Source organism: Salvia miltiorrhiza, unplaced genomic scaffold (genome assembly GCF_028751815.1).
Source record: "Salvia miltiorrhiza cultivar Shanhuang (shh) unplaced genomic scaffold, IMPLAD_Smil_shh original_scaffold_478, whole genome shotgun sequence".
Taxonomy (NCBI): domain Eukaryota; kingdom Viridiplantae; phylum Streptophyta; class Magnoliopsida; order Lamiales; family Lamiaceae; genus Salvia; species Salvia miltiorrhiza.
In genome coordinates, this window is record NW_026651559.1 from 189,354 (window position 1) to 206,626 (window position 17,273).

Sequence of the window (17,273 nt, forward strand, 5' to 3'; positions counted from 1 at the left end):
GAAGACATGTTATGAGGCTGTGAAGTTTGTATTGTATTTCTTGATTTCATTGAGTGTTACAGACTCCCTTTTATAGGGTTACATTTGATCTAAACAAGGTAAGAAAGTAAAATAGGAAACATCTATCAAGGATCTTTGATTGATGATTGATTCTGAATCTCCTTAATTGATCTCTTTCCTTTCAACAATCGGGTGCTCGCGTGTTAGCAAGGACCATATGTGCCATACACTGATTTTTCCAATTTGCAATATGATTTTACTCTTCTCTAGACTTGTAGTTAACTGGGCCGCTTCATTTTACCAGATTTTACTGTGTTAAATTTGTGGTCTAATTGATTGCAGTTTGGACCGTGAAATGAAGGGATGCCGATACTAGGTGAGAGAACGCATACATTTTATTGGGGATCTAGGGCTCGACGGACGGTAGCAGTGGCGCGGAGCCACTGTTATTGGAGAGAAACTTTAAGATGGGCTCGGCAGCGGCGGCTTTCCGACTGTGCAATCGCCGGGGAAGAGCAGAAGGTGTCGCATCCTCCGTGAGGGTGTTCTGAGTGTGTGCGCGTGACTAATTTTGAGAAAGAGAGAGGTTTGAGAGTATCAGCGTGAGGTTAAGGTGGAGATAGGGTGGGCTATTTGGGCTTCCTTTAGAGCACCCGCAGTGGTGCCCCGGTAAGGGGGTCTCGAGTCACCCACTGTACCGTCTTGTGACTTGAGTGAGTCCCGATAGAACGGGCTGTCAAGATAGGCAAAATTTGAGGCGTGTGCGGTGCACGCGCCTAATTTAAAAAAAAAATGAAATCAACTGCTCTCTCTCGATACTTCTCGTCAAGCCGTTTTTCTTCATTTTTTTTCTCTTCTATAAATACCTCTCATTCACTTCCTCAATCACACAAAAAAATTCTCTCTAAGTTTTATGTAATTTTTAGAATTTTAAAATTAATGCAATTTAAATTTGAAGTAAATTGTGTTATTTAAATTTGTGCAATTAAAATTAAATGAAAAGTACAAAAATCAAAATTAAAAAGATCACGTCAGCTATCATGTCATCCCATTGCAGTTTCCTTGACCCAATGTGGTCCCCTCTCTATCAGGTCATCCCCACTGCTGATGCTCTTATTTTATTTGTATGCGGTTGTTTCTTAATTTTAGTTTGGGTCCAAATTATTAATATATTTTGGGCTGGGATTTAAATTTTAGTTGGCCTACGTTTTTCTAAGCTTGGGCTCCCAATTTGTTTTTCAAAAACAAAAGGAGACTTTGGGCTTATGATTATTTAAGTTATTTAAGTTTGGGCGGTTATTTATTTAAAATGGGCTGCCTTCTAATTAATATATTAATTATACTTTATTTTTAAGTTTGATTAATTATTTTTAAAGATTAATTGTATAATAGTAATAATATTACTCACTCCGTCCCACTTATCTTATCACACTTTCTTTTTAGTTTGTCTCATTTATAATGACACTTTCCATAAATAGCATGTGGTCCCTACCATCTCTACACACATAAAATAAGTGGTATCTATCCACTTTACACTCTTAACACTTTATTTTTAATTTTCGTGCCCAAAGCAAATGTGTCAAGATAAGTGGGACGGATGAAGTATTATTATGTGCATATATTAAGTGTCATTACTTACTATATGTGATTTAAAGTATGAAATAAATTTGCATTATGCAATTTGCAAATAAAAGTGTTTATGATTAAATTGGCTTTATTTATTAATTCAATTATCGAAGAAAGTCGAGTAAGGATATTGTTCGCGTCCTTAACTCAAATTAGTTTTCAATATTTTTAATTAAATTTTAAAAATCCAACGTGATGAATCTTAGATTAGATAGTATTTCATAATGACATAGGATTAGCTTCAGGAGACCTATTAAGAATATAATTTCTTGTAGGCTTTGTGGATCATGAGGATTAGCGCTACTATTCCGATTCAGAGTTACGATTAAACGACATGCTTTACCTATACAGGTGGGCTTACTTTCCAAATGTATGATTGAATTATTAAGTTCTAAATGTTTCAATGAAATGCAAACTGTTTATCTAATAAAATATTTTGTGTGCTCTGTTATGTTTAAGGCTCGCAATTCATGAATCGATCGAGGTTTTCTTATGGCTTAACACATTGTTTGAGAATTGTGTACACTTGTTATAAGGCCTGCCTGGGCACTAATTCATGTAAAAGAGATGTTATAAGGGTGCTTGACTAGATGTGTTCCGGAGCATGTATCGTGTAAGGCCTACCTGGGCAGCGTCCCAAGGTCAATTTCAGTTCTCTGAGTTACGTCCTAAGGGCAAGTATCATGGAATTAAGTAAGAGATCTGTCGGTGGCTAAAAGGTTTGGGATCACAGCGAGCAATAGAACATAGTGTGACAATAGCTCACTTATAAACTGAAATGCTTTAACATGCTTAGAAATTTATTTACTTTAAAACATTCTAAGTTATGTGATGAATGCTTGGATAAACTGCTATTACGAAAATATGAAATATTTTAAAAGTTGCATGCCCACTAAGTACATTAGTACTTAGCCCAAATATTTTCAAACATTTTGGCTAGTTCTGACGGGGCAGAGCTGAGGTTAGGGTTCAACTCTGTATTTTTGTCTTCAGCTGTAGCACTAGCTCTTATCTGTCTTTCATTTTCTCTAACTTAAGACTTGCTTTTATGTTAAATTCTGAATGATAATTTCTATCAAGCCTAGACTCTCAACTTCTAGCACTATGTTATTTAACTTTGGTTATCAGAAGCATGAATCCAAACTTGTAATTCTATAGTTTAGAAATTCGTTTTAGCTACTTTAACACCGCTACTACTAGGGCGGATTCCTGAGCTCTTTCTCATCAAGATAATTCTAAGCTAAGAAAGAGGCGCTACTTTTTCTGACTTCATCCATACTTTTTTACTTTCTTTTAAATAAAATTGTGTTCAAAAACAAAAAACCCTCTACTTCTAACTAAATAACTAAAGGCGAACATTTGTTAATTGATTAGTATCACTTAATTTTTGTCTTATCTTCACTCAAAGGGCAACACCCGACTTTTTATCTTATTATTCGGATTCAACAAAGTTTTTCCCTTGTATATTTCTATGATTTAGTCGCACCTCAATTATAGTTATTTTTTCAAGAATTAGAGTGTGACAAGGATCGCTGAAGAAGGGGGGGACTCAAATATTAAAATATAAAAAAATGAAAATTTTGAATGGAATGTAACGTCCGTTGAGCCACCAGATGAATTTGTGTACTATGCGCCTAACCCGCGCACAAATTCGGATTTGACCCGAATTCGGTTCGCCCTAATTAAGGGCAAAACAGTCTTTACACATAATAAATGATCAGATTTTGTGTTTTTTCAATTAGTGGTCAAATATTATGTTTCCTTCTTCAAAATGACTATTTTTAAAGCGCTCTCTTTATTCAATGGGCAATTCACTATTATACTAAGGGTGTGTTCACTTTGATGGATGAGAAAATGGGGGATAACAAAAATTTATGCTTTTAAATGTCTCATTTTTTTTCCCACATTTTACACAAAAAGAAGTTCATCATTTTTCCCTCGTTAAAGTTCACTTTAAGGAGGGAAAAATGATGAACTTCTTTTTGTGTAAAATGTGGAAAATAAAAAAAAAACATTTAAAGACAAAATTTTTTGTTATCCCTCATTTTTTCATTCATAAAAGTGAACGCACCCTAAGATTATTATGAAATATTAATATTTGTAAAGGATAGAGTCCGTTTGACCTTTTGCATGGAGCGGATGAGGTAAGCATTGTTGTTGATGATGGAAAGGTTAGGTGGAAACGACAAAGTGAAGGCCATGGGTCTGAAGGCCTATGCCATATATGTAGAAAGAAGAGGGCTACTTTTGGCTGTAATCCAAGCAACAGCTATTGCGCCACTGTCTTTTAGCACTCATGATCAATGCATGCACCATTCAACCAATACCAAAAATCTAGGGCTGGGAATTTCGGGTTCGGGTAATCGGGTACCCGATACCCGACCCGAAAAAATCGGGTATTGGGTACCCGATACCCGATTTTTTCGGGGTCGGGTACGGGTTCGGGTAGTTAGGGGTTCAAAAAAACGGGTATCGGGTATACCCGTTCGGGTATCGGGTATACCCGAAATACCCGAATTAAATTCCCAAGTTCCCATTTAATTTTGAATTGATTTATGTAGCTACACGCCTACACGCTACACCAGAACGGGCCCTTCCCATTTTCCCAAATCCCAATCCCAGCCGGCCGTCCCCCACATTTCAGATTTCATTCCCGTCTCCGGCGACCCACCCAGCGGCGCCCCTCTCAATCCAGAAATCCGGCGGCCCTTCTCCAGCGCCTCGCCTCGCCTCGGGATCTGCTCGCCTCGCCTCGCATCGCCTCGCCCGCCCGCCATTCTCCAGCGCAGCAGCCGTTCCGCGACCCTCGCCGCCGTTCCCCAGTCCCCAGTCCGCGACCCTCGCCGCCGCAGCAGCAGCCGTTCGCCGCCGCAGGTGCAGCCTCCGAGCTCCGACGACAACGTTGACAGGTGAGCTTCTTCTTCTTCTTCTTCTTCTTCTTCTTTTTTTTTTGCTTTTTTAATGCAGATTTCTAATTTGCACAGTTGACTTGGAAGAGGATGTTTTGACCGGGTAATTTCGGGTACCCGATTACCCGACTCGGGTACCCGAAACGGGTATTAGGGTACCCGATTTTAAATTCGGGTTCGGGTTCGGGTAGTGCATTTAGGGTATTTTCGGGTTCGGGTACCCGATTTTTTCGGGTAGGGTACCCGACCCGTCCCGTTTAGACAGCCCTGCAAAAATCAACTCCACCCACCGCTTTCTATCGCCCTCAAATTTCACATCGATTTCATTATAATGAATTAGTAACAGATACTAATTAATATGGATTGAAAAGTCAAGGAAGATAGATACAACTGTCGAGTTTATTGAATTCACATCCCACTAATGACTGAAAGATGTATGCTACCAAGAGGAGAGAAGCTAGCTTTCTTGAGACGGATCATAAATGATTTTTGACGCAGACGACAATATCCAAACTCGTTATTCATTATAACGTAGTTGGTAGTTGCAATTCCAACGTAGACATATATATTAATTATTAAATTAGATAGACATTAGACAGTCACACATGGAGATGGAGGTTAATAATGGAAATAGTAGAATGAATTTGCATCCACGTCGCCACATGCTTTCATTCTCTCCTCGAGCATCCACTTTTAGCTACCTTCCATCCCACTTCAACACTCTCTGTCTCTCTCTTCCTCCTCCTCTATATATACTGAATCCATCACTCTCACAAATAGATTGTAGCAAGATGCTGAGTGTGGCATTACTATGGTTGGTCTTCTTCAATGGCATTTCTGCCCTCGAAAATGGGTTGGCTCGAACTCCTCAGATGGGGTAGTTTCACTGTCTCAACCTTGCTTCTTATTTAATTATTACTCGTTCTTCACTTTCTTGCAATTGCACAGCAGTAGGTGAAGAAAAACACACACTGATCATATTCCCTTTTCTTCTGCTTTTCATCTTCAGATGGAATAGCTGGAATCATTTTCAATGTAACATTGAAGAAAAGTTGATTAGGGAAACAGGTCTGCACATCACATGCAAATATGCAGATATGCTCACTTTTTTCAATCTCACGATTTTATTATTATTATTATTATTATTATTATTATTATTATTATTATTATTATTTTCTGCAACAGCTGATGCAATGGTATCAACTGGGCTTGCTGCGCTTGGCTACAAGTATATAAATCTGGGTACATGAACATGAACATGCAGCTCCCTATTCCATGAATCTTGGTTAATATTTCCCTCTAAACTCTGTTATTTTCAGATGATTGCTGGGCTGAACAAAACAGAGATGCTCAGGTTGCTTGTGCCCTTTTGACACTACTATCATCATATATGCAGATTACATTACAAACCAATATCTAAAAACTATAGCTACATGATGCAGGGGAATTTAGTTGCAAAAGCTTCAAAATTTCCTTCTGGAATTAAAGCGCTGGCAGATTATGTTCATGGGAAGGGATTAAAACTTGGGATTTACTCTGACGCTGGGTAATTGTGTTTCCATTTTAGACTCAGGCAAAAAGAAATCAAGTAATTGTGCACTAGATATTTGTGATGGTTTGTTTGATCACTATTGCAGAACTCAGACATGCAGCAAGCAAATGCCTGGATCATTAGGATATGAAGAACATGATGCAAAAACTTTTGCCTCATGGGTATGTTTATTGATTTTGGAGCTAGCAATTAGCATTATGAGCTCTCACTCATTATCTTTCTTATTCTTCCCCAAATAGGGAGTTGATTACTTGAAGTACGACAACTGTAACAACAACGGTATCAGCCCTAAGGAAAGGTATAATTTTGAGTGCTTGATTTCTGGAGTTGAGTAAGGATTAATGATTTTTGTTGGTTGGTGAGGAAGGTATCCTGTGATGGCAAAGGCTTTACTGAATTCTGGGAGGAAAATCTTTTACTCAATGTGTGAATGGTTAGTACTCATCCTTGAGTTGAGTTGAGTGGTTCTTTGTAAAGAGAGTCTAACCAAAACTTCAAAATTGAAAGGGGGCAAGAAGATCCTGCAACTTGGGCCAAGTCTATTGGGAACAGTTGGAGAACAACGGGGGACATTCAGGATAACTGGAACAGGTGAAATGAAACAACTTTGATTGAAGATAAGATATAACTAGTCATCACAAGTTGTAATTGTGTATTTGCTTTGCTAGTATGACTTCACTGGCAGACCAGAATGACCGGTGGGCAGCGTATGCAGGGCCGGGCGGATGGAATGGTAAGATGCTCGGCTCCCTAATTTAGTCTGTGTATTTATGATTGAAGATTGGGCATCACTGCTGATGTTGACAGACCCTGACATGCTGGAAGTTGGAAATGGTGGGATGAGTAACCAAGAATATCGGTCACATTTCAGCATATGGGCATTGATCAAAGTAAGTGAGGAGATTTGATAGACAAATTAAAGTTGTGGTGTAACTGAACATGGGGTGTGTGTGCTTGAGAATAGGCTCCTCTGTTGATTGGGTGTGACATCCGGTCGATGGACAAAGCGACACTGGAAATTCTAAGCAATAAGGAGGTGATTGCTGTGAACCAGGGTGAGCAACTACAACTAGTCAATAAAGGAAACAAAACAACACTTCTTCTTGTCTGACCTGTTGCTTTGGAAAATAGATAAACTTGGCATTCAAGGGAAAAAGTTGAAGAAAGATGGAGACTTGGAGGTAAATAGTAGAGCAAATTGCAGTAGCACAGCAATAGTATGTAGTAATAGTAATTTAAAAAAAAAAAAGCATGGCAGGTGTGGGGAGGAGCCCTGAGCAGAAACAGAGTAGCTGTTGCTTTGTGGAACAGAGGATCTTCAGAAGCCACTATCAGCGCTTACTGGTCTGATTTAGGCCTTAATTCTACTGCAGTCGTCAATGCAAGAGACTTGTGGGCAGTAAGAAGAATATGGATTGATTCCTTTTCTTCTCATATAGGAGTATTTATTCAACTCAAACTCATTCATTCTCTTTCTTTCTCTGCAGCATTCAACCCTACGATCCCTCAAAGGACAAATCTCGGCTTCTGTAGTTTCGCATGACTGTAAAATGTATATTCTGTCTCCCATTTGAGGAGGCTGTACTCATAGTCATCATCATTTATCAGACACACCAACATTCCATCACTACTCATTATCTCTATAACTTCATTCACAAACAACATCATTCAGCTCTCCCCTCACCTACAAACCTAGTTTGAACCTTTACTATCATAAAAAGTAATCACTGCAGATAAATCTCATATTAAGCTACCATCAACTCAACAACATGAAGCCATAAGCAGACATTTGTGTATATATCTTCTATTTATATTTATCGAATTTGTACAACTGCAAGGATACAAGATTAGATACGAAAGAATTCCTGAGAAAAGAATAACGCAACGCAAGTAGTAGACACACGACAAGGAACAATAGTATTTATCACGGTCCTCTCATCCTTTCAACAAAACTTCTTCCTTTCTCCTCGAAGTGACGCCTCTTCACCTCTAGCTTTTCTCCCATTTTCTTCCCTAATCCACGCATACGCTCTTTCGGTCCTATTCTCTTTTGATTCATATCATCATCATCTGCTTTCTGAATTTGTTCTTTTGTTTGGAAACGCGATGGAGAAAGCACACGACTATCCTGTCTGGGCTCTATGCTCCTAGTGGTAGATTCTGGCATCTTCTCATCCTTCAATAAAGGGGCCCTAAGGTCTTGGCAAGAACTGCTGTTCGATATTGACTCGTCCATGGAACTTGATGAAGATACACGGGGGCCTACCAATTCACCTGTTCCTTCTGGGATAGGACCCACAATTTTTGACATCTCATAGTCGAGCTCTGACCTAGTAGAATTTCCATGACTTGATTCAACATTATGAGCTGATTCCCCTGCAGGTTGGAAGGATGGTGCTTCTCGTTTTGAGTTATTACTGGCAGAATCTTGATTGTTTTTGTACCACATGAAAGGAGCAGCTTTCCTTGGGACCCAATCATCTTTCTCTGCCAACATCCAAGGAAGTCCAATACTCTCATTGTTTGGAAGCACCAAAGTTTCACGAATTGCTGCCTGAAAGAAAGATTGCGAATTCAGTCCAAATCAATAACAAGTTATTATTCCATAAAAGTGGATTGCAGCCACACCTATATGCTGATTCACAAAAGAAAGTTCAAGGTCAGATAAGATGCACGAACTTCCAAGAGGAAAAGGAAAGAGAATAGCCCAAACAATTGCAATCGAGAAACTCATGTATATATATACATTCCACAAGAAATTCATTTAAACTTTCCCACAACTAGAAAATCTCAAAAGTGGAGTCTAAAAAGATGCAAATTCAGCACTTTCTGTCAGTTAACCAAATTCATAAGAATATTCTCATACACCCAGATAATGCATATAAAATAAAATTGAAAGGGAACATTGAATTACTAGTCATATTCAAGGACCACAATTTTCAAAGTTTTGTCTAGATCATGAAAGAGTTACGAGTAAAAATATAGATATGGTAACTGGACAGACAGGTTTTAGCATATGCCATAACAATGACCAATTTAACAGTCTTGAGTATCATATTTTGTGTTTGGGTCACCACTCAACTGGATAGAGTCACTTCAAGGTCTAATTGTTAATGCATAATATAAACCAAAGACAATTTTTGCATTTCCAAGCCTGAAACTACTGTTGTTCCTTCTCATAAGCAAACTAACAAATCTAAGGGTTTGAAATTAGTAATTGATCCACCTCCCCACCTCTTTCCGACAGGAAAATAAAGAAGAAGAAACAAGCAGCAATGTGGGCTTGACCAATGTCCTTATGCATGGTCTTAACCAATGCTTTTAAAATAGTAGTAAAGCAAATGTACATATGACTTGTACATCATTTACATTTCCAAAAACCAAAAGAAAGATGAAGAAAAGAAAGGAAAATAAACAAGATGATAAAAGAAAGGAAAATGGGTTTCATGTTCCACTTGATGAATGAATGAAGTTGCTCAGAAATGCAGATTAAATTTGATGAGTGTGGTGAATAAAAGTAGAGAAATGGCATTTTCGTTTTATCACAATGGTCAAGGCTCAAGATGCCACACCAAGTATTAATTCTAAGTTAAGAAATGTTGACAGAGATAGACTCAATTTAAAATGATGGGACTGAGAATTTTGGAGTGTGTGCTAAGCTTATAAGATTACCAAAGTAAATTTGTCTAAGAATGACGATATGTGCAAATGATTCTGTAACATATGCCAATTTAGATAAAGGATCTGACCTTGACTCGACTAATCAGGAACAAAGCTAGGCGAGCATTTGTAATTTTGTGGTCCCCCACAAATGATTCCAAGTTGAATTGAATATCAGGCATCGAAGTGAACCCAAACCATATCTGATCAGAAGGTGGAGGCTTCATGCACACCCGTATTGTTCCACAAATAGAGGAAATCCTAATCCCCAATGAGAGAGGAACCTTCAACAGATGAAGAATAATCATGTGAGGAAACAGGGCAATCTTAATTTTAACTTTATGTGTGCAACTGTTGCAGAAACACATGCTTATAAGAAGATCCATAAGCCATGGATAGAACTGATATGACTGGAATATTGGCTGGACAAATCAATTAACCAATTGGCATATCAATAAATCTCATTCTTTTTACAAAATGCCCCCGGTTCTTTGGCTTTTCGCTGCTATCATTTTGGTTAGGACAAGTTCCCAAGAAAACAAGTCAAAAATAGAGGACTACTTAACCTGCCCGGAAGGAAATTTCAAGATCAGAAAGCAAGTGCGACATTCAAAGTACCACTTTATAGAAATGACATCAGCAGTAACTGAAGAGATGTCAGTGAAACATAGATAAGCTAGAGGACAGAATGTGCTTACTAACTTGTGACACCTGTTTCGTGATAGAATGTAATATAGACTTCCATCTAGACCCTTGAGATGGTGCACTCCCAGAGCTTCTGGGATTGTCAGTATCATCTGCAAAGTTATAAATCTAAAATAAGAGGAAAAGGAATATTGGTGGGTACAGTGTTGGTGAAAAGAAAATCCTAATATATGCGAATATGAGTGCAAAGGAACTGAGAATCATATTCCACAACTGATCTACCACCATCCTGTGTAACAACCTTCTATAGTCTTTCACTTACTCTCGTTCACCATCCAATAGTCTATTTAACAGAAATTGTAATCCAGGACAGACATAACAATATCCATCACTCGTGATACAAAATTCACAATACAAAACACCAAAAGTCCAACATATTCAGATACCTAAAAGTTTGTCTATCTAATGGCACGGACCAAGAGTCCACATATTCAACCAGGATGTTTCATCCAACAAAGGAGTGATCTTTCATAGTTTGAGAGTACAAAACAGGTTTTAGTAAGAAAAAAATTCATGTATTAAGGTTTTATTGACTAGAGCACAACAGCTGACACAGAATTAGTAAAATTGGATAAGGAATTAAGTAACAGTTATTTTCACACCTCTATCATGATATCCTTCATCCATTGTCTCTTCACGAAGCTTCAACTGTTCCCCAAGATACTCAAAACCTTCCAGAAGATCAGAGGCGACCTCACCATCACTGTTTCCATTGAGCCGTGTTTTCTCTTCTTCAAATTCTAATTCTTGAAGCTCGAGCCTTGTTTCAATGTCCAGAACCATGCCACCTAAATACTCAACATCGATTTCCAGGGACCATACCTCATTCATATCTGAGGGAAGGACCCTCATCGCAAGGATGCGTGGAGGCAGAGTGCCAGGATCCACAGCTGTACATGTGATTTCGCCAATGTAACTTGGGATACGCATATTCGATAGTGCTCTCTGTTGCATTACGAAGGTGAAAATTAGCAAGAAATTATGAAAACATAATCTCTACACCACAACAATCATTTTATCACCAAAGAGAACCAAAATGCATAGGTGATAAGGTGTTCAGAGAGGTAAAACATGTTCCAAGGAAAATCTAATAAAATGAGCTCCACCCCTAACAAATTTGCTCAAAAGAAAAAAAAAATCCTTTTAACTCTTTAATCATGGAAATCAACATGCCACTCTGATTTTTAATTTATCCCAAACATTGACGAAGACTCCTCAACAACTTTAAGAATCCTCTTGTTACCTTCCAACACAGAGACCAGTAATATGCTTGAATTAGCTACTCTTTCAGAGTATACCTTCTTGTGCTAAACCTCACTCTATATAACTGTATTGTACCATAATACAAATAGCCCCGAATGGGAACATTGAAAGGTGCTTGTTATGGGGGTTCGGGAAAGGTGGAATGAAAATGGAATGAGGTGGTTGCTTGGTTGGAAAATCATTTCCCCACAACTACTTTCAATCCCGAAACAGTGGGAAGTGAGACATATCCCCCATAAATAGGGAAAATGAAAGCCATTCACAAACCCATTCCCCTTAAACTACCAAGCAGAGTTTATCAAATCAGTTTGAATAGTCAGTCGACTGCTCCAACCAGAGGTAAACAAATTCTTTTTTGGTAGTCCAACAGTTTTGAACAACATCAAACCTGATTGAACAGAGAAAAACAGGTTTCACCATTTAGATACTTTTCTTTTATACTCTTAAATATTTTAAATTGAGTTAACTTTCTCATTTGGGCTCAAATTATTGCACTTTCCGTCCTCCATCTGTTTTATATCATGGTAACTATTGTGCGATAAATAGATTTGTGTAAGATGAAATTTTAATTTTAACAGAGTTACTAATCTTGTTTTTCAACTCAAAATTAAATGAAATGTTAATTATCATTATGTATATGTATATACAATTACTTCAAAAGGTAGTGAATAAAACAAAACTACCGAGCATCCCTGAATTTCTAAAAAATCAACGTTTTTCATAAATGACAAATCTGATAGGTCCCTCGGGCAGATTGAGTTTTGAGTTCACTAATAACTGAGGAGGCTTGTCTGCATCAAGACAGCAACAAACTTAGTGCATCACCACAAATTAAGATCAATAATAATAATCCAAGCCAAATAGTACAGAGAAGTTGGTACCATAAGGACCAATCACAGCCCCTGACATGGGGCTAAGACATCAATTCAATCAGGAAATCAAGTTTTGGAATAAGTCATTTGTTATCAGATATGACTTTCGTAAGAATTACTTGCTTAATTCATCCGATAACCACATTGGGAAATGGTCAAGAGTATATAACATCTTGATGTCTATGTAATGAGGAAGAAGAAGAATCATGATTAATGACACTGTAATCAACATGGTGGGGCATGACAACTAAACAGCAATTTACATGATGCGTAAGAAGAAGAATCATTATGAAGCACATTGTTAAGAACCGGATTGCGCATCATAATCTTACAGTTTTTCTTTAGGATTAAACAAGGGGGTCCCTTCACAGCAACTGTGATTAATTCTTTCACCAAACAATTTTCATACTCTCATCAATCCATTACAAGAACATTTGCAGCAACATATAGATAACTCACTCAGACATTAGGGTTAGCAAGGAAATATTTCGTGTCTACCAAAAATTGTGATGTTCAACAGATGAAACGAAGAACTATCTCTATCCCTCATCCGTCTAACTATGTTTTAGAAGTACGCCACATGTTTTCCCGATACTTCCCATCCCAACTGTGTGCTACTAATCAATCATTTGTAAAAAGAATTCGCGATGAATCTCAGTCTCAGGAAATATATGCAGCAATTTCACACTCTAAGAAAAAAGTTACCATTTGCAAGTAGAAGATAATATCTAATGGCATATCATAGTGAGACAACATCTCATCCATCAAAGAGCACATTGAATTGAGAAGAAATAATATTACAAACCTGAATCCGAGTGTGTAAAGAACTCTTAAGCTGAAAATTGTTCTTAGCGTCAAAGAACAGCCGTGAAATAACCATATTCAAGCACAGTGTGCCTTCATCAATATGCTTGTCTTTGGACTCTTTGGAGTCTGCCTCAGATAGTCCAGATGAATGAGAACCTGATCCCTGCTCAGTGGAGGCTGAAACTGATGGTGCCATGCTAGTATCCACAAAATAAACGCTAGGAAGTTTCCCTGATGTATCAGCTTTAGCTGAGCCATTAGGCATGACCATGTCTTGAGATGAATAAGACTTTGAACTAAATTTTCTTTCCTCATGTCCTGAAATTGATGGCCCACTTGGTTTATAATCATGTCCACTTTTAGATGCCCTTTTAGCTAGTTTTTTCAGGAACTGGCGAACCTTTGAAGAGGAACCATCAAATTTAACTGACCTTTCAGTTAATTCAGAATTTACACCTCCTGAAGGTTTCATAAAAGAAGGGTATCCAGCATTTAGTGATGCTAGGTAATACTGAAACTCCATACTCAGCTTGGAAAACCATGCATTTTTCTCTCCATCCTCACAGGAAGCAAGGCGAAGGACCTTACACCAGGACTCCTTCTCCCAAGACGTCTCCAGATATAAGTAAATAATTTTGGATCCTTTATATATAGCTAAATCCTTGCTCTCTACTTTGATTGGGTACCTTTTTGCCCTGGCAATCACAATTTTGAAAGTAAACTACTATAAATTCAATAATTTCCATTAGTAAAAGATAAGAAACTAGTAGGGTAGCAATCCCTTAAAAAAGATTATGCAAGCAAAATTGAAGAAAGTCGGATAAAACAAAATGAGAATGATTTTCTAATAAAACAAAATGACTTTCTACTAAAGTCAGATTGTTATCAAAGTCCATTCCAACTACCTGCAGGGTTGGCTATATGGATATCTGTTCTCCAAGTCATGTAAGCCCCCCCCCCCCCCCCCCCCTCTTTGTTCCAGTTTTTCCTTCAACAATTCCTTTATACGACTACAAGTGAAAAGGATTACAAGCTTAATGCCCTAGTTAAACTAAAAGTATTTCCTAGCAACCTGATATCAATAAAGAACCTAAATCATTAAACAAATTCAAATGGAATATGAATCTGGGATGAAATATATAATAAACCCACTGAATTGAAGATAAAGCAATCAATCCAAAAATCGGTTAAACAGATGATCAGAACAAATAAAATATAGTATAAGCAACACAGTTTCAACTCATTAACTTTAGAACGGATGCTTACTTCTGAGTTTTCTAAGATTTGAAAACAATGTCTAGGAAAACTTAATTACCATTTTCTTGACGGCAGATCAGTAGCAGAAACAGCAACAATTGTGCACCCCCTTAGTGAAATCTCTACACTGGGAACATCTGTTTCCATCAGGGTAAGATAATGATCTCTAACTCTTGCATTTTTCCTAACAGGGGTCACCTCCAAAATTTCTCTTTTCCTCCTTTGTTCTGTTTGGACTTTTTCTTCAAGCCTAGATTTTGGAATTTTATCTGGTTCTAAAACCCATAAAGTCCCCTGAAAGCATAAGTGTAATCTAAAAATAAGAACAGGAGAATAGATTAACAAGGAATATGAGGCATAAACATGATAAGCTGGTAAAATTAGAAAAATCTTTCATTTGCTCCAATGTTTCCCTCATCATTAAAAACACAAAAAACAAATGAGTAGTGAGCAGAAAAAGAGCAAACTAAGAAAAGAATGCTGAATGACAAACAGAAGTAAAAGCAAACAAACATACTTGGTAAGATAACTATGTGTCAGAACTGGAGAATGCGGAGGAGCAGAAGAATAAATTGATATGAATATGAGACACAGGAAAAAAGAATAGAAACAGAATGAAGAATGACTAGCAAATAGTGTCATACTTTGGAAGATAATCACATCAAAACATGAACAATGATAGATAATGAAAACCTGCATTTTTTTATTCTTCGACTTTTAACTAACTTTCGTAAATTTTCCAAAATTTCAAGGCAAATGATACGGAAATTTATAGCAATAATCAGGCATCTGGTACTCTAACAATCCTGAGTCAAAATGCTGAATTTCATATTGTAACAGTAAACAGACCCTAGGCAGGGATGCTCATCATAGGATACATGATACTACAATTTCATAGGATGACAAATATTCCAGATGACTAGAAACTAGAGGATCCATATTTATGAGAAAAATAAGATTCTCATACATCTTTGGCAAACAAAAGAAACAAAGAAAAGCTTAACAATAAATTTCTAATTTCAAAATTTAAGATAATACTAAAGGGCGTGCGAAAAAGAGAATAATAGCTAAAAAATGGATGGAGAGAAGTATTCTATAACAAACACACTGAAACTTGTTATAGCAATTCTCACACTATAAATAAAGTTACATTTCCCATGTGGATAAGAAAATAAAGCGAAGGTCCTGGTGCAGGAATCGAAAATTGGCACCGAAAAACAAATACATATAAACACAAGCACACAAGGCATTTTGCCATAATTAAGTTCCTCATAGTAATCAGTGGAAACCCTGCATTTCATATCTTAGTTCACTTATATTGTGCTTATTACTCATGAAGAGCCAATTTCAGACAAACATTAGGTGTAAAACGTACATAAGGTAATCGCATTTACATTGAGATGGGAATTTGATATTCCTGATAAAGATGGTCAGATTTTTGAAAAAAAAAATCCAAATTAGATTGAGGTAATCGTGAGCACACAATATTTACACCATCAGAATGGTTGCTAAATGCGTCGTTATCGCAAAGCACATAATTAAAATTAATTTTATTTCATGTCCCCTTTCAATTCTGAAACCCAATAGGAAGATTCCAACAAAGAGACAGAGAAGTCGATACAAACATAAGAATATGGTACAAGAAAACGGAGATTCCGATAACTGAATTATGACCTGCTTATCATATAAGGAGGGGGTGACGCTGAGATCAAAGGCGGAGGGCCCGGCAGTCTTGGACTTGTTGTCTTCTTGGACGACTTTGCTATTGAGGCGCTGAATCAAAACCCACAGTGCCACCGCCTCGATGGCGACAACGGTAATCGCCCCAATTATGAAGGCCAATACCAGTAGCACCGCCATACCCAACTCTTCCGATTAGAATCAACTGCCCGTAACCGCCATCGTATTATTCAATTGTCGTCGAGAGAGACAGATCCAGTAGTCGGTAGTAGTGAGGTAGAGAAGCAGGTCGGCAAACGCAAGTGCAAGCAAAGAGATTCGCAGAGTCAAATGCAGCAGCAACCAAATTAATTGTCTAATTCTATTCTACGATTTAGATTTTCCCCACCCTTCTCCTCTACACATACACATGCTTCCCCGATATATGTATATACACGCATTTCATTTCATTCTCATTAAATTTGACTTATTTTATTCAGGCCGTATTATTACGCATTTAAATTCTTTGCCTCCTCTATATGATTATATCATTTGATTATACCTTCTCCAAATTATTATAGCTAGTGGAGAGTCTAAAGACACCCATTTTGATGGAGTTTTGTAACTTTTGTTATTATATACTGTAGATGAAATGTGGGCATTCACTTAAAGAGAACACATAATTGGGCCGGTTTGAAATTGGTGGGCTCTTATATCAATTTTAGACGAATATATAAGTGAGTAAAAGAGTTAATTACGCCAAAAAACATGAACTTTGGGCCTATTTCTAAATTTTTCATGAACTTTTTTTTTATCAAATTTTCCATGAACTTAAGGGTGTGAACAATTTTGCCATGATTTTGAATTACCCCCAATTTGAGTGCTGACTTGGCACCATTTAAGTCATCTGAAAGCTGACATGGCACCGGCGACGATGTGAAGAAATGACGTCGTCCGATACTC

At 37.5% G+C, this 17,273-nt stretch overlaps 2 protein-coding genes across 4 annotated transcripts; one reads left to right on the forward strand and one right to left on the reverse strand.

The window, feature by feature from the left end:
* The first annotated feature begins 5,127 nt into the window (after positions 1 to 5,127).
* LOC131004973 (alpha-galactosidase-like) lies at positions 5,128 to 7,717 on the forward strand. Of its 3 annotated transcripts, XM_057931745.1 has the most exons (15): positions 5,128 to 5,412; positions 5,545 to 5,603; positions 5,721 to 5,777; positions 5,855 to 5,889; positions 5,978 to 6,081; positions 6,173 to 6,248; positions 6,327 to 6,385; positions 6,455 to 6,520; positions 6,595 to 6,678; positions 6,756 to 6,820; positions 6,895 to 6,977; positions 7,052 to 7,142; positions 7,219 to 7,268; positions 7,346 to 7,486; positions 7,575 to 7,717. In XM_057931745.1, exons 1-15 carry the CDS (start codon positions 5,141 to 5,143, stop codon positions 7,659 to 7,661), a joined length of 1,329 nt encoding a protein of 442 aa, XP_057787728.1. In that variant the 5' UTR covers positions 5,128 to 5,140; the 3' UTR covers positions 7,662 to 7,717. The 3 variants fall into 3 exon arrangements, with proteins under 3 accessions (XP_057787728.1, XP_057787727.1, XP_057787726.1); XM_057931743.1 differs by having other exon boundaries at positions 5,167 to 5,412; positions 5,545 to 5,777; XM_057931744.1 differs by lacking the exon at positions 7,575 to 7,717 and having other exon boundaries at positions 5,158 to 5,412; positions 5,545 to 5,777; positions 7,338 to 7,486.
* Positions 7,718 to 7,857: 140 nt separating this feature from the next.
* On the reverse strand, positions 7,858 to 16,916 carry LOC131004972 (uncharacterized). The gene is made up of 7 exons (XM_057931742.1): positions 16,326 to 16,916; positions 14,710 to 14,945; positions 13,393 to 14,089; positions 11,055 to 11,397; positions 10,450 to 10,544; positions 9,837 to 10,031; positions 7,858 to 8,641 (listed from the first exon to the last, which is right to left on the reverse strand). Exons 1-7 carry the CDS (start codon positions 16,509 to 16,511, stop codon positions 8,012 to 8,014), a joined length of 2,382 nt encoding a protein of 793 aa, XP_057787725.1. The 5' UTR covers positions 16,512 to 16,916; the 3' UTR covers positions 7,858 to 8,011.
* Between the last annotated feature and the right edge of the window lie 357 nt (positions 16,917 to 17,273).

What these genes read in the sequence shown, in the direction of transcription:
- LOC131004973 (XM_057931743.1), top strand. Translation starts at nt 5,174, where the DNA reads ATGAATTTGCATCCACGTCGCCACATGCTTTCATTCTCTCCTCGAGCA. An exon ending in AGGGCCGGGCGGATGGAATG is followed by an intron (nt 6,821 to 6,894) that starts GTAAGATGCTCG and finishes TGATGTTGACAG; the next exon opens with ACCCTGACATGCTGGAAGTT. An exon ending in GCATATGGGCATTGATCAAA is followed by an intron (nt 6,978 to 7,051) that starts GTAAGTGAGGAG and finishes GCTTGAGAATAG; the next exon opens with GCTCCTCTGTTGATTGGGTG.
- LOC131004972 (XM_057931742.1), bottom strand. Translation starts at nt 16,511, where the DNA reads ATGGCGGTGCTACTGGTATTGGCCTTCATAATTGGGGCGATTACCGTT. An exon ending in CCTCCTTATATGATAAGCAG is followed by an intron (nt 14,946 to 16,325) that starts GTCATAATTCAG and finishes TTATGCTTTCAG; the next exon opens with GGGACTTTATGGGTTTTAGA. An exon ending in TCACGAAACAGGTGTCACAA is followed by an intron (nt 10,032 to 10,449) that starts GTTAGTAAGCAC and finishes CATCTGTTGAAG; the next exon opens with GTTCCTCTCTCATTGGGGAT.